Below are 27,186 nucleotides of genomic sequence, written 5' to 3'. Positions count from 1 at the left end.
GCCCATCACCATGCAGCCACATGCTGAACACAGTTTTCACAGCTGTTATTTAATTTCCATCACACTAGTATTAGTCAAAGTGGAATCAATCTTAATATTTTAGGTCACTGTCCTTTTTCAAAAGTAAACATGTCACAGTATTGTGAGTGACCCTCTTACACAGTGATAATTAGTGATACACATTTATTTTTAATTTTAGAGCATCAACAAATGACCATTTTCCATTAGAAGAGTAAGACCAGGAAGCAGGTCCATCTAGTCCAGTGCTTTGTTGTAGGACCACTGCAAGAAGGGGTTATGCAAGGAAGTGTTTATGGATGAAGGGTCAAATGTTCCCCTAACTTGTCTGGAATTGATCAACAGCTTGTAGAAATATTTAAATGCATTGTGAAAGGAGTTTACTGGAGAGAGGTATTCACATACTATTTTACAATAAGATTATTTATTAATGGCTGGAGTGGGGCTCCAAAGCATTTTAAATACATTTAGAAATGTTCCTTAGGTTCATACTACATTATAGCATCTGACAAGTTAAGTATTTATAATCTATATTACTACACAACTCTCAGAGCTTGTATGGAGTCACAAATGACCACATAAAGATGGTCCGTTCATGCACATGGGAGAAAAAATGTTCCCTTTGAAAATGTCATCGTGTAGGTCATCTCGTGGGAAAAACTAGGGGAAGAGTTTGTTAACAGTTGCCCAGTTGTGGCCTTGTCACATAGTTTTTTAAGTAGTCCACGTGGACTCTCATGTCCAACCATTTTAATGTGAATTTAGGAACTTGCTGTTTTTGTCACTTGGAAGTGGCTTCACAAGCATCTTACACCATATTTTTAAGCAAATACAGTTATATTTATATTATAAATATTTACAATAAATGAGCGTATGTTTTAACATTTGCTGTGGCGTCCATGTTTTTCACACATCCAACGGCAAAGCACATAAACACTCACAGTGGGAAAAGCAACATAATCAAGGGGGCGGTCCCTAATATTTAGTGTTTTTCAAAGTGTGGGCCGTCAAGTTCAAATGCCATTAAATAAATGATAAGGAAATACTTTATCTTAGTCTCATCTCGGAGTTGTGGATAAATGTTTGGGTGGGCTGCAGAAGATTTTTAGAAATTAAATTGGGCCTTAGTACAATAGTCTTAAGTTTGGGAACCTCTGCCATATGGCGTGAATGCACCATGAGTATCGGGTGAATAAACACCATTTAACTTAAGGCCATGATAATGTCATCAGTGATATCAAGAGTTGAAAGAAGCTTTATTTACGCTCCTGCTATAACATCGTAACTTTGTCTTATGACAATTATGATTCATTATGAATGCAATATAACCCTTTATAAATGTGTTTCATCATGACTCATTATGAATGCAATATAACCCTTTATAAATGTGTTTCATCATGACTCATTATGAATCCAATACAGTATAACCCTTGATGAATGTGTTTCATCATGATTCATTATGAATGCAATATAACCCTTTATAAATGTGTTTATTGCAGTGTGAATTGTCTTACCAGTGTTGTCAATGAACCACAGACATTTCTGAATTGTTTAAATTCTTGTTAGTCATTCTCTTCTGTGTTGAAATCAGCTAACAATTTTCCCCAGGAACAATGCAGAGGTTTGTACATTCCTTAAACTATCAGTACGTTTAAAACAGTAGAAATGTTGTAAATACTGCCCTCTTCTGATTCTGATTCTCTCGTCTGTGTGTCTTCCCAGTGTACGTGGACCATGCCATTTCTAATGACTTGGTTCATCATGATCTCAGATTACTCCTGTGTCTTTAGCAGATAAGCGCCTCTGAAAATCTGTTCCAACTTCTCCCTGGAAACTCATGCATATGGTATTCCATATAACACTGTCTACCAGCCTAGATTTCATATAGCCTGACTCCAAAAAGAAGTTATGGGGGCAATATGGATTCAGTTAATTTTACATAAGCAGTTATAAATATCTCACTGACTTTAAGCAGTGCTCGAATGTGCTAGAATCAGTTACTGACAGATTTCACAGTTGACCTTTAAACCTACAATGCTAGATACAGCTCTCTTTGGGCAACATTTAGTCTCTGTTGTATTTCATAGGATTGAGATGCTAGACCACTCATCCTTATATGGATTAGCATCTCAGCTGCACTGAATTGTCTTGCTAATAGGTAAGTCAAGACCGAGTCCAAAATGAGAGACATAGTCAAGACCAAGAGAAAAATTAAAATAAAATTCTCTATAGGCCTACCACATATTTACCTATGTAAAACTTTTCTGTGATGTTAAAAACACGGTACCTTTTTTTAGACTATTTGATCATACTATTATAGCATTTTCATTAAAAAAAAAAAAAGTTTTGGAAGGCATTTGATTGATTAATAGGTGGCCAATGTCAATGCCCAGCCATTATAGATGGACCAAATTAAATACTTATTTTACTGAACATGATCACTTAATCAATGATTTTGTTTAGATTTATATTTTAGAAAAAAATATATACTTTTAAGCCCACTGGACTAGTCAAAACCAACTAGAATATTTGGCAAGACCAAGACAAGTCCAAGTCCAAGATTTAGACCATAAAAAACATTTGAGTCCGGACTTGAGTACTACAGCCTTCTCATAGAGCACATTTCAGAGCTTTGTCATTCATTTGTATTAACTATCTCTGGGCATACAAGCTCCATGTCATTGCTGTTCTTAAGATATCCAGCTACATTTGGCTTAGGCCCAATTAACTACGTACAGTATGACAGCAGTAGCATAAATCGTAGTGTATACTTGATGTTAGGAATGTGATATCTCTGAAGTTGTTAACAGTTAAACTCAAACTGAGTTGTCATTAATCATGAACAGTCAACCAAAGCTCTGAAATCCTCTCTTGACCATCTAAGTTTGAATGTTTTATAATCCAGTATCCATCTTGATATAGCCACAGCTGCATGTGCAGCTGATAGGCCTGAAGGAGAAGGAAAGGTATGATATGAATATAAGATATGAAACTCCTTGATTGAATTTTGATTCAATTAAAAGTGTCCTTAAGGTTGACATTCTTAGACACTATGTGATTTTGCACAGTTTTCAAGGCAATAAGGATAATCAGTATGACGAGTGACAGCTCAGTGATGGCTGAAAACACCTTATCTGCACTGTTCTTCACCACATCTGGGGGGATATTTGTGTCCCTCCCTTGCTTTTGTTATTGTGGTAGACCGTCTAATCAACCCAACCATGAGAACCCAGCAAATACTGTCCAGCATAGTGACAGTCCCTTGAAGATGTAGGCATATAATACATGATTCAAAATATACCTGGTGCTGATATTTGCTGCCTGGAATCTTCAGTTTCCTGTCCTCAGTGCCAATTTGCGGCAACAACTAGTGAAGAGGCAGGACTAAACCTTTGCCTGTGATGAGTATTGGGAGAAATGGGATTATTTGTTTATCTATTGTCTATGATCATAGTTTGTGATTTCTGTAATCTGGGGTCCATGATGGTTTCTGTCATGGCCATGCCTGTGGACCCTTTTGGAAGCTGCAGGAGCCATAGTGGAGGAACAGAAGTGAGCCACAAGTCATACATCTCTTGTGCCGCCTGCCTGTCAGTACTCATACACCCTCAAAATCTCTACTCATTTGCCACCAGCTGTTACCAATTTCCCTTTTGGGATCTTGTCAAATTAACATCCAGATTGATATTATATAGGATTTCCCAGCATTGCCCAGTGCATCACAGGTAGGAAAAGTGGTTCCCATTTACTCAGTTAATCACCACTAGGAAATAAAGATACCTGGTCTCACTGCCTTGATCATTAATTAACTGCAAATGCCTTGTGTGGGCTAGAATGGGATGCATAATTACTTGAAACTACTAAATGGAGCAAGTGACAAAAGCTAAACATCTAACCAGATCTGCTAGAGGCACATTCTAGGGAGACATGTTATTAATTCTGACATTTCTTTTTCTTTTTGCCTTTTGTGATAGCAGAATGTACAGTATGTCACTGTCAAGTATCTTCCTCACACCGTGGGAGTGTAATGCTACTTCAGACCAGGAAATAGCTGAGCTACAAATGCCACATATCCGAAACTGCTACACTGATCACCACACATGTGCACATTGATGGATTGTGAGCCACTGGACCCTTGAACACAGACACGAGCCTAAGACCTCTGCCACACACACACACACACCATCCAACCTGTCCCCAGGAATCGGCAGTGGTACAGGTTAATTTAAATAGGGGCCCTATTATATCACACATAGCGTAAACTATGTTGACTGATGGGCCCCTTTAGATATCACAGGTGAATAACATAATTTGTGGCACATGATTGAGGGGCCCTATTATGACATATCACATAATGTAAGGTGTTATTTGAGGCCCCTTTCAGATATCAGGGGTGAATAACATAACCCGGGTTATATAGTTGAGGGGCCCTTTTGACATATCATACTATTTGACTGAGGGGCCCTATTCAGATATCAGGGGTTAAGTACATAATAGCGACTGCAGAGCCCTTGGGCCCCTAGGATGGGCCAGGTAGACCCGTTCAGTAATCCACCCCTGCTTGTGCATTAAAACCAGCTTTTTGAAACCAACTTCTTGGCACCTACTGTAAATAGCTGATGCTAACTACTGTAGCTGATGCTTCCTAGCCTGACCACTTGCCTCCCACAGTGCAACATTCTGCCATCACCTGCTCAAAGGTCGGCTGATGCACATATGTGACTCAACAGGCAATCTTTTGCAATCCAATGTTTATTGTGGACAGGGGTAGGTTTGGCCGCTATGACAGGTCTGTGGCCACCCAGGCCCATTATGATGCAGCGACAACTTCAGAGATCAGAATAGATTTGGAGTTGTAACTTTGTGGCATTTTCCCAATCATTGGACCATATTCTTAGGATGTGCACATAGCCTATGTGATGTTACAATTTCCATGAAACAACGATCCAAAGCACATCACATCTAAAGGGAAATCTGCAATAAGAATTGATTTATCACATATGGGGCTATTCCACCCACACATTTAAGTAGGTAGGCCTACCTAGTAAGTTATGTGTGGTTAAACCATATGGTGATCAATGCATAGAATATGTGTTTTGTTACAGTGTATCATTGTCTGGCAACAACTACCATCTTTAACCCAAGTTAACTTCTACAACTGTAACATAACTTAACGTATGATGAGAGTGAGAATAATAGGCGTGTCACTGTCCAATGTGTTTTTAAAACAACTGTGGTAAATCTCGAAGCTTTCGTGTAAACCAACCTTGACGTCGCGTGCGTTTTCATGACTATCACAAATATAAGCCAATGATAATGGAAGAGCAACCAACCTAACCAATGAACTCCGCAAATGTTGCGGTAGGGCGGGTTCATACACATATGGAACGACATAGGTTAGGTTGTTTGAAAGTTAATGGCTTGAGGGAAAGAGAATCGCTTCAGGAGAGTTTCGGGATTTTTCTGAAGTGAAGCTTGACTGTTCTCAAGCAATATAACCACGAAGAAAGTAATACGAATAAGTTACTTTTGACCAATACGTGTAATATCTAAATAACTATGCAGGATGCAGTAGCCGGGACAGCAATGATGACGGACGGCTTCGAGGACGAGATTGACTCGGTGACTCCTCGCTCCCCTGCTTTAGGGATGGGGGTTGGAGCTACAACAGGAGCCGGACTTGGGGCCCTTGGTATTGGCGCAGGAGGAAAGAAAGTCCGCTTCTTTGGTGAGGCAGGTGGGCCCACAGCAGATAGGATTGATTTTAAGCTCGCTGCAGCCGCAGTGCTATCATCTGGTCCTGGATCTGGCAGCGACGAAGATGAAGTATCTGAGGTAAGCTAGGTAGCTTGTAAGATAGCTTATGTTGGAATATGAGATTTTATGCTAACGTTAGCTAGCGTTAACATTGGCTAAACCACCCAAACCATACCGTCCTCCAAAATTGACAGGCGCGCTAAAGTTAGCGTTAACGTCATGTAGTTGTAGTGCTATCCGATGAAAATTCAGCCCAATTATTTTACGACACGTAGACTAACAACAAATATGCAGTGTACACAGTGGTTTCAGTGCTTTATTTTACTGACCCCACGACTTCTTATGTGTATCTTTAGAGCTAGTTATGGCTTCTTGGTTAGCCATTTAGCTTGTCATTTAGCAGCTAACAGTTAACGTTAACTCTGACGGCCTCGACTATGGCCTAGTAGCGTGAGGAGAGGCTTACAAGCAAAGTTATGTCGCTTACCAGCTGGCTAATTGTTTATCTTAACTGACTGGTCAGCTGGGTTGCAGTGGTGATGCCTGACATGATGAAAGTCCTACCTAGCTTTGAGAGATTGTCAGTATTATTGAGAATGTTTTCTAGTTAGCTCATGCAAGCTAACATCTACGTGACAGCAGTTTTGGCCGATTCTTTCGCAATAATCTGTTTGGACAGATGTCTTAACATATAACATTAGTTATCTAATAAGTGGCGTTAATCTTGACACCTAATATAACTTTACTTAACTAAAGGGACAGGTAAGTTGAGAGCCAGCTAACGTTACGTTTAGTTTATTTGAATAATATTAACGTTAACGTTACTTCTCAACATCGTCTCAAAGGTTTCACCTCATTTTCACAACCAGCCTCCTTGGCTATGTTAAAATAATATAGTGCAGTAGTTACATCTTTCTAGCAATGCTTATAGGGCCCTTTTTGATGTCCTCGTGATAATAATGACGCTATCTAAAACTTAATTCTTTCCTAGTAGCAACAGGGTTTTAAATCGGAATGGAAGAGCGCTTCTATATTTCAATGTTAACTTCATGGAATGTTACTGTAGATGTAAAACCTTGAGACATAATTTGCACTGCTGTAACGTTGCCACCTAACTTAATGAATGTAAAGTTAAGGCTAAGACCTGAATTACTTGGGATGTCAGTTTCTGAGACCCTTCAATTATGTTGTTTAGATGTCAGTTGGTTGATGTTAAGTTCCCATTAATCAATGTGTGTCTGAACTGAACTGAAGGGTCAGTGTCAATTCTGTACATTTTTCTCTTTAACATGTGTATCTCCTAACTTTTGACTAATTAAGCACTAAAGGTTAAGTTGTCAAACATAATCTAGGCATTTAAAGGCAGAATGTAATGTATATCTGGCACATCTTGCATCTTCAGAATTAACAAAAAAAGATAGCCCTTCGTTTGACAAAAAAACAAGATTCCAAATTTTTTGTGGTGTGTGTGTGTGTCTGTGTCTTATAGTTTTGTCAATACTGTAGTTGCAAGTATTAGGCCTAGACCTACAAGCAGGTACTGCCAGCTGATTGGCGGACTGATGTCAGAGTTGAGAGTTCACATACAGACATAAGACACCCACTGTTTGTCCTCGTTCTGTTTGTGCGTCTTGCATGTGATTTCTCTGTTCACTGTCCAGAGGGCAGGGCTGTGTCTGTTGCCTTTTATAACCTCTAATGGGGAGGTTGCTCTCCCTGCTCCTGTTATTGGCATTTCGTTTGGAATTCAGAGGGGTGTTTTATTAAAGGCGGGTGAGTGCTGGACCTACTTCACAATCCAAGGTGAAGCCCATACCAAGAGGCTTTGTGTCTGCAGCTCTCCATGGCACTGCACTTTAGGGGACCCTGGTTATCCGATGGTCCCACTATTTCCTTGGGTTTTAAACCGTTCTTTGCAGCAAAAAACAAACAAACCTAAAAGAATGTGCAGATCTTGCCTGCAGCCACAAGGGTTTTTTTTTCTTCTAGGGATTATGTGTGTACTGTACATACATTTCAAAACTTACTATAGTTTCTTGCCCTGTCTTCTCAGGTAAAGGAGAATGTGTGGAAATGGAAGAAGAGTTGTCTTGTCTCTTCGTCAGAAAGTGCTGGAGGTGCCCTCAAGTGATGTCACACAGTGATGTCACAAGCTTCTCTTGTGTAGCTTAGCCATTTCCCTTATAATTTTAAGGTTATAATTTTAGTGAGATCAGTATTTTTGAGAACATTCATTGGGCTACAGAAATTCATCATGTACCTTTAACTTGTACATGCACATACTTGTCGGACAAAATTAATAAACACTGCTTGAAGCAGTAATAGTCAGAAGCTCAAGAAAATAAAGGCAGTCCTTTATTTTGGACTGTATTTACTGTCATTATTTTGATAATTACTACAACACTCAAAAGTACCATTGTTACAATTATGAAGTGCCATGAAGGCATTATTGCAGAAGCTATGCCGAATGGAGCAATGGCATTTGTGTTCTGCTGAACTGGATGCATAGCAAATATGTTGGATTGTGGATTTGCAAGTGTCATCATAGTGACATCTAGAATTCTACGAAAGCAGTGCAGATATTATCACCTTTTACTTGTCATGATGGCGTATTTGTGTGGTAAGCATTATGCTTTATTTAGTGGTCCTTAATAATGCTACAAAGTTTAATGACCAGTGAGAGTGAAATCAATCATTTTGATCTATCGATCAATCGATCACTACTGATCTAGTAGTCGGCACTAGTAGCAAATATTGTCTCTTCAGTTTTGGGGTATTCTTGAAGATGGGTTGTATCAATTAATGTTCTTATTCAGAACGCAAATGGGCAACAATGCACCAATGTAGAGCAGCAAACTTCTCATTAGTGTGTATTGAGTAATCTTATGTCTGGACTCAGTGGGATATTTCAAATGTGGCAAAATAGACCTAGTGAACAAATCCTTAGTCCTTCGAGCTGTCTCAGGTTTATCTCTTGGGCAGAAGAGTAAGGAATGTGGATGACGTGGTGGCCACACAAGAACACACATTGGTGGCCTGACCTGTTGCTCCAGTAGTATAGTAGGCTGAATGCTTAGTGTATCGTTTTGAAACTACAGTCTGAAGGCATAGTCAGGTATTAAAGATTTGTGGGTGGCTTGCCCAGGATTTACACACCCAGATAGCCCATAAGCATGCCCAGAAGTCAGGATTACACACCCCAGTGGCCCATCAGCAGCACACAGACAGAAGACAAAACTGTTTTCATCTACTAAAAGCAGGTCATTTCAGATACAGAGAGGTTAAATTCCTTGTGTCGTAGGTAGGGATGTCCCACAGTAGCCAATCCATAACCAAGCCTATTTACCATCAACAACACAATCGCCAACAGAGCACCCTTCATGAGCATTTCACTGGGTTATCAAGCAGGCGCCTTCCTTCAACTGTGTTTCGTTGAAGTAGGCCCACGACATGTCCAGATGGTCTCAAAAGTCATGTCTGACCTCCCAGACCCACCCACTTTCACGCTGTGAAAGTGTTTTCTAACAACAAATTCTTCTGTCATTCACACTTTGTTGCTGCAGCCATTTATGATCCGATCAGGAACATAACCAGACCAGAAAACGAAGTCCATAGAATCCAGGCTGCCTAGCTGCGTAAATAAAATCGCGCGCATAAGGCGGCATGGGAAAACCCAGGCTAATAAAATAATATAAAAGGAACGACATTCTTTACTTAGCTATTTAAAACAAATGTACAGACGCAAGCAGCCTGTGATGCCTCCTAGGGGCCTTACTACGTGAAGAAGATATGCCATTTTTCTTCCACTGACATTTGTCTTGTGGACGTTTCTGTCGTGGACATTGCTGTTGTACATATGGGTCTGTTCAGTTTTCCTGCGCAGTAAACCCCGGAGTACCATGTGAAGTGGTTGTGCGTGTTTGACCCTCTCTTGGTTATTGCTGCCATTAGCCTGGCATCTTTAGTTATTCATGAGGGTGTTTGTGTGGGCTCTCGTCTTCTTGGCGAAACTCGACTTCCATTGCTCCCTGTGCGACGTTTCCTCACCTTGTTGTGTGCTGGAATTTCAGGGAATGAAAGGTTGCCTGAAAATTCATGTGATGTCAAAAGGCGACTCTTCTTACTCATTGTGATTCTGTGCCACAGTTATTCCCTCAGTAAATTTTTTTAACCTGCTATTGTCAAGTGTCCTCCCCTTTGTCCTGAGGTGACTAATCTCTCTCCATTCTGTTCCCGGTTCCTCATCTCAAGATGTACGTATGTGTATACATACACACTCACACTCACACTCACACACACACTCTTACACACACACACACACTCACACTCACACTCACACCTCACACACACACTCACACACACACTCACACACTCACACACACACACACACACACACACACACACTCACACACACACACTCACACACACACACACACACACACTCACACACACACACACACACACACACACACAGCCCTGACCCAACCCACACAGACTGATGCTTCTCTGAGTTGAGTTGCAGAGACGTGCTCCCAGTCACAGCTGAGACTCAGCACATTGAAATGTCGCAGTATGCTTTTAATTACTCTCTCTCTCTCTCTCTCTCTCTCTCTCTCTCTCTCTCTCTGCACATGTGTTTTCTGCTGACCACACCCTCTTGCGTTGCCTTGCCTTTTTGTTTTTCCCCTCTTTTTTGGGTCAGTCCTCCTGGCAAGGCGTCTCGTCTTTGCTGTTTGCCTCAGTCGCCTCTGGAACTGGGCTTGAAAAGACCACTCCTAGTAACTTCATCTCTGCGTTTCTGTTTTAGAAACCGCCACAGAGCTGAAGGAATGACTTCAGCCCCTATCAAAGCAGCTGGATGAGGGTACATGTGTGGATCGTTTCACCAAAAGCGTAGTATTAGTAGAACACAACCTCTTTGTCTTAGAAGTCATTGTCTGTGTAGACGTGTTTGCCATTCTTTGCAACCGGTCATCAGGTTTTTGTTTACGGACACTGACAATGTGTCTTTTGACTAATAACAGTGGCACTTTGCATACAGAAGGCCATTGATTAGTGAGACTGTGGGATGTTGTATACATTGTCAGATATACTGTGTTGTTCGGTAAAGGTTCATGAATCAATTAATCTATGTGTTTGCTTCATGTTTACAGTAAACTTTTTAAAGGGTATATTCTTTGCAAGCATCAGTGAATATGAAAGTTGCTCCATTTAAACAAAGGAAAACAGTCGCAGCAGTGATTACCAGAGGTGTTATCAGTGAGGCTGGTTATCCTGTTTTCTTCTCATAGCCTGTTATGGAGTTCCTTCGGTTTGGAACACCTTATTTGTTTTCATCGCAAATCCTCCAGAAAGAAATGGGCCTATTCAAACACCTTTAAAATGGAAAAAGAGAAGACCCAAGGTCTAATTAGGACCAAGGAGCAAGACCGGAGCACACAAAGCTTTATGTGATTTTTAATTAGTGCAAACCGACTAACGTTTCAACGCCCATGCGTCGTCTACAGAGACCTTTAAAATGTACTCCAATAAATCAGTCTGGCCTAGCTGATATGTCAAGGACGGCTGCGGTAGTTTAGTGTATAATCATTCCTGGAACAGACAGTAGGGGATAACCAATGTTACTTCCCTGTTAACTTCAGAATGAAAAGTTATTGAAGAAGAAGAAGTAGCATAATTCTGGTTTGTGTGGGCTAATTCAGACAAAATAACTTTCTCAAGTAAAAGATGCATTTGTGAATATGAAGCAGTGATTGTTTTAAAAGGACACGTCATATTTGGTGTCAGTCATGCAGGAAGATAGTGTTGAAATAGAATGTCCGTCAACAGTGGCGCACCAATTGAGCTTATGACATTAAAGACACAACACATTGACATCCTCACAATTAAAAATACTGGTAGTAATAGTCCTCCCGCAGCTGAGCGCGACCAGGTGGAGCTTGTTACGGGACGTCCTGCCCTGTTGCAGGCGATAAGGCAGGTGAATGGAGGTCAAGGTTACAGCGTGCACGCTAGGGAGAAGGAAAGCGAATGGGTGGGGTGAGGTGGGGTAGGGTAGGGGGAACGACAGGGAAACCCGTTGATCAGCTCATCTCAGTGCTTACTGTAATTCCATTGAGGCTCAGAGGGCCTAAATACTGAGCCTGTGCGTAGCCTCGGCCCCAAGCTCAGCTCTCTGTGGCAAAGGGGGAAGGACTGCGAGTGCCAGATGAACTTTGCCACTGGTGCCCTCATGTGTTAATTGTCCGTCTCTGCTTTAAAACCACAGTAAGGAGTATAAAGCAAAGCTAGTGAGCTAACGGCCTAAAAAACCTGCGACAACCTTGCAAACACCAACAAAACAACCACCCAGCCGGCACTGATGGGAGCTTTCTAACCTGCTAACTGGTGTCTTTTGGCCACATACCTGGCAGTGTTGTACTGTGAAAGCGTTTCTTACATTTTCTTGCCGTGCTCCATCCCGGAACTCAGAAGGACATAGCGTGTGTTCTGGAGGGTCATTGGAAATGACAGTCTTTATCTGTCCGTCACATGACCAATATAAATGTAGAGATGATTAAAAAACTATGTGCCTATGAAAAAGGTTTGTGTTTTACTTGTTCTGTTTGTGTTTTACTTGTTCTGTAGCCATAGTGAAGCCAACTTTGAAAAATGATCAGGTCAGGTGTTCTTATTGAGATTTAGGTACATGGAGCCTAATACTGAGCCAACACTGAGCATACGAATTAATAAATGTGAATGAACTTAATGAACAAAATGCACTGTGAAGGCGCCCAGAGCAAATATATACAGACACAAAAATGGGCTGCTGTGAATGACCATGTCTGTTCTAAACTCTGTGGTGTGTTCGTAGCTCAGCCTGATTGAAAATGTTGCAGCACAGTTGTGTAGCAACCATATTGACATTTTTTTTAAAATTTGCAAACAGGTGGAATCCTTTCTTTTGGAGCAGGAAGACCTGGATAACCCCGTGCTAAAGACGGCCTCAGAACTGCTCCTGTCCAGTGCTGCAGACAACCTGGACCTGCGGAGAGTGGACCCCGAAACACAGGCCCGTCTGGAGGCCCTGCTGGAGGCAGCAGGTGGGTAGTTTGTAGTTTACCTGCCATTATGACGGTAGAAACCGCGATTCTGCTGAAATGTTTATTAGTATCTAAGCTCAGCAACCAATCAAACTGCATACTTACCTTGTGTGCTCCTGAAACAATACTGATTGGCTTGGCCAGAGCAATTTTGTTTCCTATTTTCAGAGCCAAGGCTGTGGATGAACTTCAGAGTTATTTGTTTTATTTTAAGCGCAAACACAGACCAGACAGCTAGAGTAATTTGTGGAATTTGGCAAAAAAAATATAGAAATGGATTAGAATAGCAGCCTCTACGTTTTAATATGATTTATTTACTTTTCCAACTGAAATCAGTTCAACTTTACTTTACACTCCATTCATAATAATGGTTGCTGGGCTGAAACTCTTACCATTTCATCCCTTTTAACATTTTAAGAGATGGTTTGTTAGCTTTTAGGTCAAGAATTTTACAAGAAATTTTTGCAAGAAATTGTTTAGAGCAAGGCTTTGATGGTTGAACTGTAGGAATTTAGACAATAACAGTGGAATGTGTAGCAGTGGTTTATGAGGATTATTCTACGCAAGAGTGCAGTACGTCACAATGAGGACTGCTGTTATTAGCAAAAAAGTGCATGTTACTGCCATTGTCATGGAAGAAGTTAATATGAAGCTATTGGTGCCTGTCTTTGCCTGGGATTTAGATGCATTTGTTATAGCTGCATTTTAACTCGTAGATGTATAGAGTTTTTGGCTTGCACATGCTCATAAACCTTGAGCAGTAAGGCTCAACATACTGTACCATAGGCTGCACCCAGAGATACAGATGGGGGCAGCTGTGGCCTACTGGTTAGCGCTTGGGACTTGTAACCGGAGGGTTGCCGGTTCGAACCCCGACCGGTAGGCCACGGCTGAAGTGCCCTTGAGCAAGGCATCTAACCCCTCACTGCTCCCCGAGTGCCGCTGTTGTTGCAGGCAGCTCACTGCGCCGGGATTAGTGTGTGCTTCACCTCACTGTGTGTTCACTGTGTGCAGTGTGTTTCACTAATTCACAGATTGGGATAAATGCAGAGACCAAATTTCCCTCACGGGATCAAAAGAGTATATATATACTTATACTTATAGATACGTTTATTGTACACGCATCCTGTTGCGTCCTTACTGATGCTTTATTGTGTTAACGATCTAGTGTTGCGTGTCGAGAGCACAGCTTATCTTTTGGGGTCACATTGTATCAGCATGAGCCCTATAAAAGCAACAAACACAACAGCTGTCAGAGTTATAATGGACTGTAAGTGACAAGGTATTGTACCAGTGGCTGTGGTTTGTTGTTGTATGTTTTTGTAACTAAGCTGTCTATGAGTTTTTCATTGAGTAAACAGTATAAGTATAACTACTCAAAACTAGTTTTCCTCTCTGGACTTGTATAATGTCACCGCTATCCCATAGGGCAGGTTTACGCTAGGCCTACTTCTCCACCCTGCCTCAGGTTGTGTGCGGCTGTGAAGGCGGTGCAGCGTAAGCTAGTTGAGTGTGTTTTAGTCAGGTTGCCATGCCTGGTGCCGCTCTGCTCTGCTCTGCTGTGCTGCTGTGCTGTACTGTGCTGTGCTGGTGAACTGGTATGAGCAGGCCCGGTCCCCTGAGCTGCTGCTGGTTAGCCCGCAGGAGAACCATGGGGGAGATTAACAGCAACAAAGGATTTCCATGCAGCAGCAACAGCTCCCTTCATGACTCAGCAATGGCCTTTAGTACACTCTGTGTGTGTTTGAGCATGTGTGCGTGTGTGTGTGTGTGTGTGTAGGTGTGTTCAGACTTTTAGTAAGAGTGTGTGTTATGAGTTTGACAGGTTTTTTGGGGGGTGTCGGGGGGCAGAGGCAGTATGGCATAATTAGGGCTTTTGTACATGTGTGTGTTACTGTGTGAAGGCCTGTCTTTGGCTCTGCCTTTTGTCTGGTCTGACTGTATGCCTCTTTGTGCTGAAGTGAGAGAGTTGTGTGGGCCACCAAATCATGTGAAAGCAAGCCTTTTGAAACTCTTCAAATAGCCCTTTCAAATACTCCATCTACCATCAAGTTCACCATGTTTGTCATCCTTCACTGTTGAATCTGTTTTATGCAGTGGGCCTTTAGCTTTCATACTGTAAATGCTTCATCCACAGCGGTTCCTAGTCTACTTTGCTGTTTGCTGTCAGCCTAATCTTGGTAACTTTTAACTTCCTAGGATGACTGCAAGGAAGCCCATAAGCGATTGATCAATTGCCTTTTTACTTTAAATATTTATTATGTAGAAAAAAAACGATATGTGTTCAATCAGAAAATTTAAAAGTTCCTCTTAAGCTCAGTTGGGCATGTGATGATGTAATGAGGCTAAAATCCTTGAGGGTGTTGTCGTATATTCACTAAATCCCAGAAACGTGAAATATTTATGTTTGAGCTTCTGTACACAGCACAGACATATTTGCATATTGAGACATTTCACCGGTCTGGTACACAGACTCTTGCAGACTCGTAACCTTAATATGACTCCCCCTGAAACTTTTCAAGACGATTTGGCCCAGAATAAATCATTAATATTCAATCTAGCTCTCCGCATTCTCAAATGTGTTGAGTCTCCACCTGGGCTAAAGGCAGTATGCTTCTTATGCTTCATCTGAAGGTTCCCAAAACAGATTGAATAAGCATCAGGTTCCCAAAACAGATTGAATAAGCATCATCCCTTTTCTGGACTTTCGGGCATCCATGAAATTATTCTTCATCTCCATTATTCACCATAAAACATATGTTTTAAAAACTGGAAACAGACACTTGACATACGCTGTCTCACTCCATATGTTTGGCTCTAAGTTAGTGAGTAGCATTGTGGACTGAACTCACTGTGCCTGTACTTAAGGAATCTCTTGTCTAATATACTGTATGTACAAACTGGGACTTGTGTTACATGATACTGTGCCAATGGTGACCATTTTATGACCTTTGCCTCTCTCTCTGTGTGTGTGTGTGTGGATGATTCAGGCCTCGCTGAACAGTCCAACGCCGACGGTAAAGCCTTCGCCGATCCCGAGGTGCTGCGCCAGCTGACCTCGTCAGTGAGCTGCGCTCTGGACGAAGCAGCTGCCGCTCTCACACGAATGAGGGCCGAGAACACACTCAACGCCAGCCAAGCAGACAAGTAGGCATCCTCTCCTTTTCCTGCCTTCACATACACACATGTCCATGTCAATTTATTTATAGCACATATTTAATAACCACCGCAGTTGACCAAAGTGCTCTACAGTCAGTATGTACATGAATGCACTCATCCAAGTTGAACTGTACAATAGTGTGAACATCTAGGCCATAACTCACAGTTTTAACATGCTGGAATATAATTGCACTAGTGCCTATTGTTGGTGCATTCATTAGTGTTATTTTGAGTGTTACTGCACAATTTAGGTTCATCCATAGTTCAAGTTGCAATGCCATGGATTTAATTGTCAGGTGAAAACACTGCAAATTGTCTTGGTAGGTTAGCACTATTTTATTCATTGTAGCCTGCTTATTGCATGGCTTTCAATACAAGGTAAACAATTGCATGCAAATATGCACATTTTAGAAGATGCCAAAATTTGTATGGGTATAGTATTGTAACATGTCTGATTTGCTGAACTACATCTCTCATGTCCTGAAGCACACACAGCAGTTGCACTTGCACAGTCGCCGTAATTGTAGCAGTCTGGTTATTTTTAGCCGTAGCCTGGCCGAGGCGTGCTCTGACGGAGACGTCAATGCCGTGCGCAAGCTGCTGGATGAGGGCCGAAGCGTCAACGAGCACACGGAGGAAGGAGAGAGCCTACTGTGCCTGGCCTGCTCGGCCGGCTACTACGAACTCGCCCAGGTACACCTGTCAGAGGCCGCCCTTTCCAAAGCACTCACTGACCCCCCCCCTCCCCCCTCCCCAAAACATCCCCCACCCTCACCCCAAAGTACAGTTGTATAAGCAGCAGTAGCAGCTATGCATGCACGCACACTGTGAAGAAAGCTGTCTGTGGTTTTTAGATTTTGAACTGCACTGCACTGAACAAGTACCTGTGCACATTTTAATAAAGGTGATTTTTAGAAGTTAAAACCTACAAATGCTTTCCCATCACAGTTGAAATTGTATATTAAGTATATTGAGTGTATGTATATATATATATATATATATATATATATATAATACAATTTAAGTGGAACATGATAAAATTATGTGAAATGGCACATTCATGTTTTTGTCCCTGGGTGTCTCTTCTGCAGGTCTTATTGGCCATGCACGCCAACGTGGAGGACCGAGGCATCAAGGGGGACATCACACCTCTAATGGGAGCAGCCAGTGGCGGTTACGTGGACATAGTCAAACTGCTACTGGTACACGGAGCTGATGTCAACGCACAATCCTCCACAGGTAGAGAACACACACACACTCATCACAGACCCATCATCCAGCACAGCTGGAGTTACTAGGGGAATAAGGCCACTTCTAATGATGCTCTTTAAGTTGGCTGGAATATTTTTGCTTGTAAAGTATAGAACCTGCTGTACTTTGTTGACTAGAAGCAGAGAGAGATTGAGAGAGCACGGTTTCTTGACCAGAATATTTCTTTATATCAATTGGGGCATAAAACAAGTATTAGTATTAGTTTTTACTTTAAATGAATTCCCTTATCTGGAACAGAGACAGTTGTATTTGATCGATCAAAAGCCACCCTAAAGCATCTCACGGGTCACATGGTGAAGTGGTTCTGCCGCATTCCTCAGTGCTCTCCCTTTACCCCCCCCCCCCCTGTGCCCCAGGCAACACAGCACTGACGTACGCATGTGCGGGAGGCTTCCTGGACGTGGTCAAGGTGCTGCTGAAGGAAGGCGCCAACATCGAGGACCACAATGAGAACGGACACACTCCCCTGATGGAGGCGGCCAGTGCCGGTCACGTCGAGGTCGCCCGCGTGCTCCTGGAGTACGGCGCCGGCATCAACACACACTCCAACGAGTTCAAGGAAAGCGCGCTCACGCTGGCCTGCTACAAAGGTACCGTCCCTAACCCCTGACACATTTGCATTGTGACGTGGTAGGTAGAGTGTAACCCGAGCGGCACCTGAGTCATTGTTTGCCCTGCTACGCCCCTCCCTTTACAGGACACCTGGAAATGGTGCACTTCCTGCTGGAGGCTGGAGCTGACCAGGAACACAAGACAGATGAAATGCACACAGCCCTCATGGAGGCCTGTATGGTGAGGAAGCACCCACACGCTCACAGCAGACAGGCTTTTACCTGCAGAAAAATCAATACGCTCTATTTTAATCCTTCAATCGGATCTACTCTGTATTGGGGGCCTTACTATGGAATATGAATGTTTTATGAGTCGTTTTTTTTTTTGTAAGGCTCTTAAAAGCGGATATACGAGTCTCATAATCACTTAAACTATAACACACTCGAGGGAAGCCCAAGAACTCTGAAGACGCAATGGCAGGAAGTGTTTGGTCGTGTGAGTCAGTGCTGAACCGTGTCCCCTGGCTCTCTTGTCTCCTCTCCTTTCATTTCCTCTTGTCCCTTCTCCTCTCCTCCTCTCTCCTCTCCTGTCCTCTCCTCTCCTCTCCTCTCCTGTCTTCTCCTCTCCTCTTGTCCCTTCTCCTCTCCTCCTCTCTCCTCTCCTGTCCTCTCCTCTCCTCTCCTGTCTTCGCCTCTCCTCTTGTCCCTTCTCCTCTCCTCCTCTCTCCTCTCCTGTCTTCTCCTCTCCTCTTGTCCCTTCTCCTCTCCTCCTCTCTCCTCTCCTGTCCTCTCCTCTCCTCTTCTCTCCTCTCCTGTCTTCTCCTCTCCTCTTCTCTCCTCTCCTGTCTTCTCCTCTCCTCTTCTCTCCTCTCCTGTCTTCTCCTCTCCTCTCCTCTCTCCTTGTCTCCTCTCCTCTTCTCTCCTCTCCTGTCCTCTCCTCTCCTCTTCTCTCCTCTCCTGTCTTCTCCTCTCCTCTCCTCTCTCCTTGTCTCCTCTCCTCTTCTCTCCTCTCCTGTCCTCTCCTCTCCTCTTCTCTCCTCTCCTGTCTTCTCCTCTCCTCTCCTCTCTCCTTGTCTCCTCTGCTTTGCTCTCGTCCCTTCTCCTCTCCTCTTCTCTCCTCTCCTGTCTTCTCCTCTCCTCTCCTCTCTCCTTGTCTCCTCTCCTTTCATTTCCTCTCGTCCCTTCTTCTCTCCTCTCCTCTCCTGTCTTCTCCTCTCCTTTCATTTCCTCTTGTCCCTTCTCCTCTCCTCTTCTCTCCTCTCCTGTCTTCTCCTCTCCTTTCATTTCCTCTCATCCCTTCTCCTCTCCTCTTCTCTCCTCTCCTGTCTTCTCCTCTCCTCTCCTCTCCTGTCTTCTTCTCTCCTCTCCTCTCCTCTCCTCTCCTCTCTCCTTGTCTCCTCTGCTTTGCTCTCCTGCCGTCTAGGACGGGCACGTGGAGGTGGCGCGTCTGCTGTTGGACAGCGGCGCTCAGGTGAACATGCCCGCCGACTCGTTCGAGTCGCCACTGACGCTGGCGGCGTGCGGCGGCCACGTGGAGCTGGCAGCCCTGCTCATCGAGCGCGGCGCCAACCTGGAGGAGGTCAACGACGAAGGCTACACGCCCCTCATGGAGGCGGCACGCGAAGGCCACGAAGAGATGGTGGCCCTGCTCCTGGCTCAGGGTGAGGAGGATGCCGCCTGACCTCAGGGTCAATTTAGTTGGGCCAAGGCTGTCCTTAGGATATTAATGAAGAGAAAATCCCCTCTGCTTGACTTGACTTGAAGAACTAGGCTGTGGTTGTGTGGGTGGGTGTGTGGATACTAGTCGAGTAAAGCCACTCAGAGGTTCGACTGTGTGATGTGAACTTGATTGACACTCTTCTGAAAGCATTAAACTGAATGAGTAGGCTGGAGAGGCCTGTAGAGTAGCGATGGGAGCCCCTCTGATCTCTCTTCTGCTGCCCGGCCAACAGGAGCCAACATCAACGCCCAGACGGAGGAGACGCAGGAGACGGCCCTGACGCTGGCCTGCTGCGGGGGCTTCCTGGAGGTGGCCGACTTCCTCATCAAGGCGGGAGCTGACATCGAGCTGGGCTGCTCCACGCCGCTGATGGAGGCTGCGCAGGAGGGACACCTGGAGCTGGTGAAATACCTGCTGGCAGCAGGTACTGCAGAGCTGCCACCTCTCGTTCAGTCAAATGGTTTAGATGCATTAGGTTGTAGGTCCTGTTGGTTGATACATTAGTGCATTAGGTGGTACGTCTGAATTACTCTGCTCTATTAGACATTGATGAACAAGTAAGAACCTCTGATGCTAGTTGTGCAAATAGAACACAGCCCCATTTTACAGTCACTCTTAAGGCAATTCTAGCCATAATATTGGTACATCCTAATGTATTACCTGGTTTGTGGTCTCTGCTCTATACCCTATAAGGACTAGCAGATAATTTTATTAGCAGCGAAATTATTTCAAAATCAAGGCCTGAACCTTACAAGTACTGGTTTTAAATCGGTTTACATTGACTTTTTAAAAATTTCAACATTGTTTTGCCAACAGATTAAAAAGTAATTAATCATTCATACAAACAAACATTTTTCAAGCCAGTCATCCATCCCTGGTCCCTAAGCCTATTCTGAGTAATGTGTTTTCTGTGCCCCTGGTCCCTAAGCCTATTCTGAGTAATGTGTTTTCTGTGCAGGAGCCAACGTGCACGCCACCACTGCGACAGGTGACACGGCCCTCACATATGCGTGTGAGAATGGACACACCGATGTGGCTGACGTGCTGCTCCAGACAGGCGCTGACCTGGTGAGTCCCCCTTTCCCAGGCGCACAGCTATTTGACTAATTAACCTTACGTCAGTGTCATGACTGTCCGCTCATCACTTCGTTCCAAGATGGATAGCCTGTTATGATCGACTGTGATATGCATGATATACAGGAACATTCATATCTGCTACAGAAGCTGTCTTTATGGAGAATTTTGGGCTACAGGGCTGTTGCTTCTCCGCTATTTCCTGGTCTTACTGAGTGCTCTCATGTCCGTCCCACAGGAGCACGAGTCCGAGGGAGGCAGAACTCCGCTAATGAAGGCAGCGAGAGCAGGACACCTGTGCACTGTCCAGTTCCTGATCAGCAAAGGTGCGTCTGTGGCCTGCTAACCTACTGAAACACTTCGCTCAGCTGAGCTGTTGTTCTCTCTTGGTGTGCTGCGCAGGAGGACGCAGCTGTTTGTGTGTGTGTCCTGGTTACTCATGCCCCTCTGTGTGTGTGTGTGTGTGTGTGTGTGTGTGTGTGTGTGTGTGTGTGTGTGTGTGTGTGTGTGTGTGTGTGTGTGTGTGTGTGTGTGTGTGTGTGTGTGTGTGTGTGTGTGTGTGTGTGTGTGTGTGTGTGTGTGTGCGCGCCTGTGCCTGCAGGTGCGGATGTCAACAGAGCCACAGCTAATAATGACCACACAGTGGTGTCCCTGGCCTGCGCCGGAGGCCACCTGGCCGTGGTGGAGCTTCTGCTGGCTCACGGGGCCGACCCCACGCACAGACTAAAGGTGCCCACATCCCCCCCTCCTCACATCTCACACCTCACCCTCCCTACATTTCTTCCCCTCCTCACACCTCACATCCTCACCCTCCCTACATCCCCCCCTCCTCACACCTCACCCTCCTCACATCTCCCCCTCCTCACACCTCACATCCTCACCCTCCTCACACCTCACCCTCCTCACATCTCCCCCTCCTCACATCCCCCCCCTCCTCACTCTCCTCACCACTCACCCTCCTCACATCTCCCCATCTCAGCTGACAAGGATGGTTTAGAACAAATAACGACATGTGAATGCAAATGGAGATAGTGTGACTAGTGTTATATAAGTGTTGTATACGTATTTTTGTGCAGATTAATTCATTAATTGAAACAAAAAAGAGGAAAGCAATGCCCAGAGAGAGACACTTGCAAGAAATGTAACACACTTAGGGGTGTAGGGATTTAAAGGAGAAATTAATAGAGATCAGTTCTTACTCCATTCTCAGTTGAAAACCTGTTTTAACTGATTCACAGAAGGGAGACTGTTTTAACTGTTTTGTTTGTGTTTGTGTTTCTGTTTGGTTAGGATGGCTCCACCATGTTGATTGAATCTGCTAAAGGTGGCCACACTAATGTGGTGTCCTACCTCCTGGACTACCCAAATAACGTCCCCACCACAGAGATGTCCCAGCTCACACCTCCCTCTCACGACGCGTCCCAGGTGAGGACCACGCGTCTGTAGGAGAACAGGCCACTCTACTCTAGCATGCTGTTTTGAAGATATGGATCCCTAGATTAATGGTGTTTTAAGTGGCTTACGCTAGTATTAGTGTTAGAGCTAATGGCTGGAACAGTGGCACCTGGTGACAGGTCTGGCTAATAGAAACAGAGATGTGGTTGCCAGGTAAATATGTGGCTGTGACCTTTTATGCAGCCAGGGACTTAAGTGGGCACCAAAAAATGGCTTGGCAGGAATACCCTTGCAACTAACTACTTTTATGACAAGGGATGTAAAAAGGAATATTGATTCGCTTGAGTATTTGTTTTGTGATGCTATGTCATCTGTCTTCTCCCATTCTACTCTAATGTAACAGTGCAAGTTGACATAGGGTGCCCTGCTGATGTCAGAAAAAAATCACAGTAGATCACAATATATAATAATATAACAATAATATGTTATACCGTAACCCCTGTGATGGTATAGTATCACTGGAATCCTGCCAATACACAGCCCTGTTAATGACCCAAGTTCCTCCTTGTCTGTTCCTCTCAGGCTCCCAGAGTTCCATTCCAGGCCCTGGCCATGGTGGTGCCTCCCCAGGAACCCGACAGAGTTCCATCCAGCTCTTCACCTGTCTCAAGCAAAGGTTGGTGGAGAACGTATGAGCTGCTTCATTCACTTGAAATCAGAGATGTAAAAGTCTGGCTTTAGAAAAAGTCCTTTTGAAAGTCCTGCCATGTATTGGTTCTACCTGTGCCCTTAACACATTAGCTGATCTACCTGGCTTAAGAATTGTGCTACCGTACATTTGTAAGTTTGTAAGTTGTAATTGTTTTTTTTTGTTGTTTTTTTTTATTTCTCTCCCCTCTCCTTAGGCATGTCCAAGCAGCGGCTAGCCCAGCTGCAGAGCAGCACGCCGGGCAGCCTGGACGCGGACCTGCTGCAGCCCTTTCACCCGTACCAGCAGCCGCTGGAGTGCATCGTGGAGGAGACGGAGGGCAAGCTCAACGAGCTGGGCCAGCGCATCAGCGCCATCGAGCGCGCCCAGCTGCAGTCGCTGGAGCTCATCCAGGGCGAGCCGCTCACCAAGGACAAGATCGAGGAGCTGAAGAAGAGCCGCGAGGAGCAGCTGCAGAAGAAGAAGAAGATCCTCAAGGAGCTGCAGAAGGTGGAGCGGCAGCTGCAGCTCAAGACGCAGCAGCAGTTCACCAAAGAGTACATGGAGGCCAAGGGGCCCAAGGGCGAGGCCGGGCCGGCGGCAGGGGCGGAGGAGCCTGGCGCCCCCCTGCCCGGGCAACCACCCCAGCTGGGCACCGACGATGCCACCATCGCCACCGGCGTCGCCGTGGACGGGGAGGGGCAGCCCGATTACTGCAAGCTCATCCCGCCCATCGACGACGACGATGAGGTGGAGGAGCTGGAGGACGAGGGGGCGGACGGGGACGAGGCCGGGGACGTCGGCGAGTACCCCAAACTCCCGCAGGTGGACACTATCCTTTACCGGGAGTCCTCCCAGCCGCCCCCTCCCCCTCCGCCCCCTCCTCCTCCCGCGCTGCCGCAGGAGCTGCAGCCCCCCCCGCTGCCGGCGTCCAGCTTCGTCCCCATCCAGCCGCTGGCCGCGCAGCAGTGCGCCGACTTCGCCAGCGGTGGCGGCGGCATGGAGTACCCCTGCGCCGGGGATGGCGGCAGCCCCGAGCTGCAGAGGGCCATGCTGGGGCAGCAGCTGGGCACCGGCCTCCTCAGCCAGGTGCCCGACGGCCTCATGGTCGCTTCGCCCGCGCAGACGCTCACTGACACGCTGGACGACATCATGGCAGGTGGGTCATCATTCCCCTCTGATGCTCACAGACATGGCAGTAGCTTGACCACCGCAGCCTACGTGACGGAGAACATAATGGGTTGATGGGCAGGGAGGGTAACCCTGTTAGTACAAGGCATTTGGGGATGACGAGTTTTTCAAAGCTAGCAGCACTGATGTACCTTAACCTCCAAAGTAAAATATCTTTGTAAAAATCTGTATAGATGCCACATGCCACATCTAAATGACCTATATGCAGTAGCATGGCCTGGTCCTGTGTTGTTGGCTGAGCTCCTAACCCATTCGCCTCTGTGCAGCAGTGGGTAGCAGAGTGCCTATGATCGACACTACAACCTCCCCCACGCCTCAGGCCCCCATCAGCGCCACGTCGCCCTCTGTGATGGCCCTCTACCCTACCGTGGACATCGACGCCTATGTAAGACCCCTCAACATGTTCTGTGGAACAGTGGCACACTTGCATGATATGTTTGAGTGATGTCACCATAATCACAAGGCTGTACACCTATTGACACCTATTGATCTTTTACTCCCAGGTATTTAGGAGGTCTAGAACAAATGCTTTATTTCAGTCAAAGTCAGTCAAATAGCTAGTTATTTTACCAGCAAACTGTCTTGTGAAAATCTTACTTCCTGCAGTTTGTCAAACAGCATTATCAGAATTAAACAGCCTTATCTTTTCAGGATCTGAGAGTCTGGCTTAAGAACCATAAAGGCAGCGGTCATTCCATCCAAAATGGCCATTTAGACAAATAAAAACATTTAAGGAATGATAAGCCTAGCTTGATTTAAGGAATGATAAGCCTAACTTTTGCTGTTATCCAGTTGTTACAGTGGTCAAAGGAATAGGTCATGTGAGAATAAAGAGGGCTTTTGTCAAATCAGCTATCTGATATCTTTACAGTGTACTAGCTTATGTGTATGAGATACCATTTTTTTTAATGTTTCAGTAGGCCAAAACAAAGTTGCGTAATGACCTTTGTAGCAATGCGTTGGTAGTTATCAAGGACATTGGGGTTCAGCTAAATCTGTGTGTGTTTCTATGGGCTAGACGGAGAGCAATCACGACACAGCGCTCACTCTGGCATGTGCTGGAGGCCATGAGGAACTGGTGTCAGTGCTCATCACCCATGGGGCCAATATCGAGCACAGGGATAAGAAGGGTAAGCGTGTGTGTGTGTGTGTGTGTGTGTGTGTGTGTGAGAATGTGTGTGTGTGTGAGAGAGTGATCCTGTGTGTGTGTCTGACTGACTGTGTGTGGGGGTTAGTCCTAATGCTCTCTCTCCTCTTTCAGGCTTCACTCCTTTGATCCTGGCCGCCACAGCAGGACATGTTGGTGTTGTGGAGATCCTGCTGGATAAAGGAGGGGACATCGAGGCCCAGTCCGAAAGAACCAAAGACACACCTCTCTCCCTGGCCTGCTCCGGGGGACGACAGGAGGTGTGCACTCCCTCCCACCACACACAAACACAGCAGGGATGGAAATTAGCCACCCGCCCCCCGCCAAATGCGGGTAGTTTTGTGCGCTGGCGGGTGAAATTGGTCAACTTACCAGCCACTGTGGCGGGTAGAGCTAGCATAGGGCACAAATAGTCAGATCCGGTCTAATTTTCATACTTATTGACGGTTAAAAATAAGAAAGTGTCTTTAGGGATCATGTAACGTTACCAGCCTATAAGGGTAAATCGTGCTGATTTGAAGTTCTACAACAACTCGTAGTGAGCCGCCACCCGCAGCATAGCCTATAGGCACTGGTGCAGTGCTTCACTTTCACTTCACTACCATTAATAAACTGTCACTGTGCTTTCATGTGCCACTGCTAGCTTATTTCAGGATGACTGCATAAACATAAATCTAGTGAGATCTTTGGATCTGCGTTGTATCTTCACAGGCTAATACGTAAATAGTTATCTTTTGAATTGACCCGTATAGCTATTTTAATCCGGCCTGCGACACGCTGCTATTTAGACCTATGAGAAAGACAGACGGTGGACATATGAAGTTCTGTTGACCTTTAGTTTTGTTGCTACTGTGCTTGGAGGACAGCTGGAAGGTTTAGGGCAAAACTCAGAACATTTTAGTCGTATCGCAATAATGCAGATTACCGTGATCATTTTGGGTAGCCTACTATACAAGGATTAAAGTTCTCCGTCATAGGACGGATTTCCGTCAATTTGATTTTAGAAATGTCATATTTGAGATCGATGCAGATCCGATGAGAAAACAAATAGGAGGGGGGGGGGACTGTCACCTTTGCTTTTCCTTTTTTAAGGCAACTACACATATTAGGTAAATGTTTAAAGACCTAATGTTCTTGAGAACTTTATGTGTCTCAATCCGTGACCGCTCAAGAAGATACGTCCTATACGGCCTACGTCAGCCATGAGTTTCGCTTTGTATGTTGTAGCTACACACTTGTCTCGGGCGTTTGCTTAAAAAAAAGAACACGTATGGAGGACTATAACGGTCTAAAAGTTGGATTATAGTGACACAATCGAGACAGCTGATGAGGTTGGCCAATCCGTTTAACTTTTTTGGATATGATATTGTGAGCTCTATGTGCGAATTCGGAGGCTGTGTTCTTTCCGTGCATCAATGTAGACACTATCGCGAACTCTTGTCAGGGGAGGTCATTCATTTTGGGTGTCACCTATGACTTGAACAGATAGCCTGCTATGCCACCCGATGTAGGCTACTATTATTGTTACAGTTTTTAATCAATGCAACTAACATTATGTGTAAAGCGACGCAATATAAACCGTAGCCTATGCAATTTCTTATCCCGTCTGTTATGACATACAACAATGTTTTTCACAATTTGCGACGGAAGGTTTTGACTGAGCGTGTCGAGTAAGGGGGTCAGTCGTGTTTGTGACGCACAGACAGCCTTGTAGCCTATTTTGCTTAGGCCTCACTTTTAACGACAATAGGTTGTGAGTGTATGTTGACAAAAAATAACCATACAATTAAAATAGTCAACTTAAAACTTTGCTATAAAATATTATTAATTTATAGCACAAAACCATAACCAGTGGGCCTACCAGAACCTCGCATATTAGCGTCATGATTTGTGTGCGTCTATTTGGCAAGGCCACTAGCTGTCATGGATGCGTTGTTGCTAAAGGAAGGCAGGTGTCAAAAGTTAAAAAATAAATGCAGATGGGCAGCTGTTGGAAACGGGGGAGAACTAACAAGCCATGGTGTAAAGAAATTAAAGTGCCAGGAGTTTGCTTTTGCGCGGTTCGCTGCAAGAAAATTGTTTATGGATGCAATAGGAAAACGTTTTAGCACGCCACCAATCAGAAGACCGCC

General features: G+C 44.8%; 1 protein-coding gene across 5 annotated transcripts in view; it reads left to right on the top strand.

The window, feature by feature from the left end:
* The first annotated feature begins 5,431 nt into the window (after positions 1–5,431).
* The window catches only part of ankhd1 (ankyrin repeat and KH domain containing 1), a 35,472-nt gene continuing 13,717 nt past the window's right edge, over positions 5,432–27,186 (top strand). For 2 of the 5 annotated variants that reach the window (XM_076275089.1, XM_076275087.1), the window contains exons 1-18: positions 5,432–5,853; positions 12,704–12,857; positions 15,848–16,004; positions 16,562–16,709; positions 17,108–17,255; positions 17,645–17,878; positions 17,986–18,080; positions 19,263–19,500; positions 19,792–19,983; positions 20,518–20,627; positions 20,872–20,959; positions 21,235–21,362; positions 21,924–22,058; positions 22,611–22,704; positions 22,934–23,875; positions 24,174–24,292; positions 24,926–25,037; positions 25,169–25,314. In XM_076275089.1, the coding sequence (XP_076131204.1) occupies positions 5,578–5,853; positions 12,704–12,857; positions 15,848–16,004; positions 16,562–16,709; positions 17,108–17,255; positions 17,645–17,878; positions 17,986–18,080; positions 19,263–19,500; positions 19,792–19,983; positions 20,518–20,627; positions 20,872–20,959; positions 21,235–21,362; positions 21,924–22,058; positions 22,611–22,704; positions 22,934–23,875; positions 24,174–24,292; positions 24,926–25,037; positions 25,169–25,314 (3,516 nt within the window). In that variant the 5' untranslated portion in view covers positions 5,432–5,577. Of the gene's footprint in view, positions 5,854–12,703; positions 12,858–15,847; positions 16,005–16,546; positions 16,710–17,107; positions 17,256–17,644; positions 17,879–17,985; positions 18,081–19,262; positions 19,501–19,791; positions 19,984–20,517; positions 20,628–20,871; positions 20,960–21,234; positions 21,363–21,923; positions 22,059–22,610; positions 22,705–22,933; positions 23,876–24,173; positions 24,293–24,925; positions 25,038–25,168; positions 25,315–27,186 lie in introns of all 5 variants that reach the window. The other 3 variants (XM_076275088.1, XM_076275085.1, XM_076275086.1) reach the window with 2 other exon arrangements.

This window comes from Alosa pseudoharengus, unplaced genomic scaffold (assembly GCF_046254945.1).
Source record: "Alosa pseudoharengus isolate Yale_2024_CS ecotype anadromous, Long Island Sound unplaced genomic scaffold, YU_APseudo_1.1 YU_APseudo_1.1_scf_8, whole genome shotgun sequence".
Taxonomy (NCBI): Eukaryota; Metazoa; Chordata; class Actinopteri; order Clupeiformes; family Clupeidae; genus Alosa; species Alosa pseudoharengus.
The sequence above is the reverse complement of the archived record's forward strand: the minus strand, read 5'-3'. Positions and strand labels throughout refer to the sequence as shown.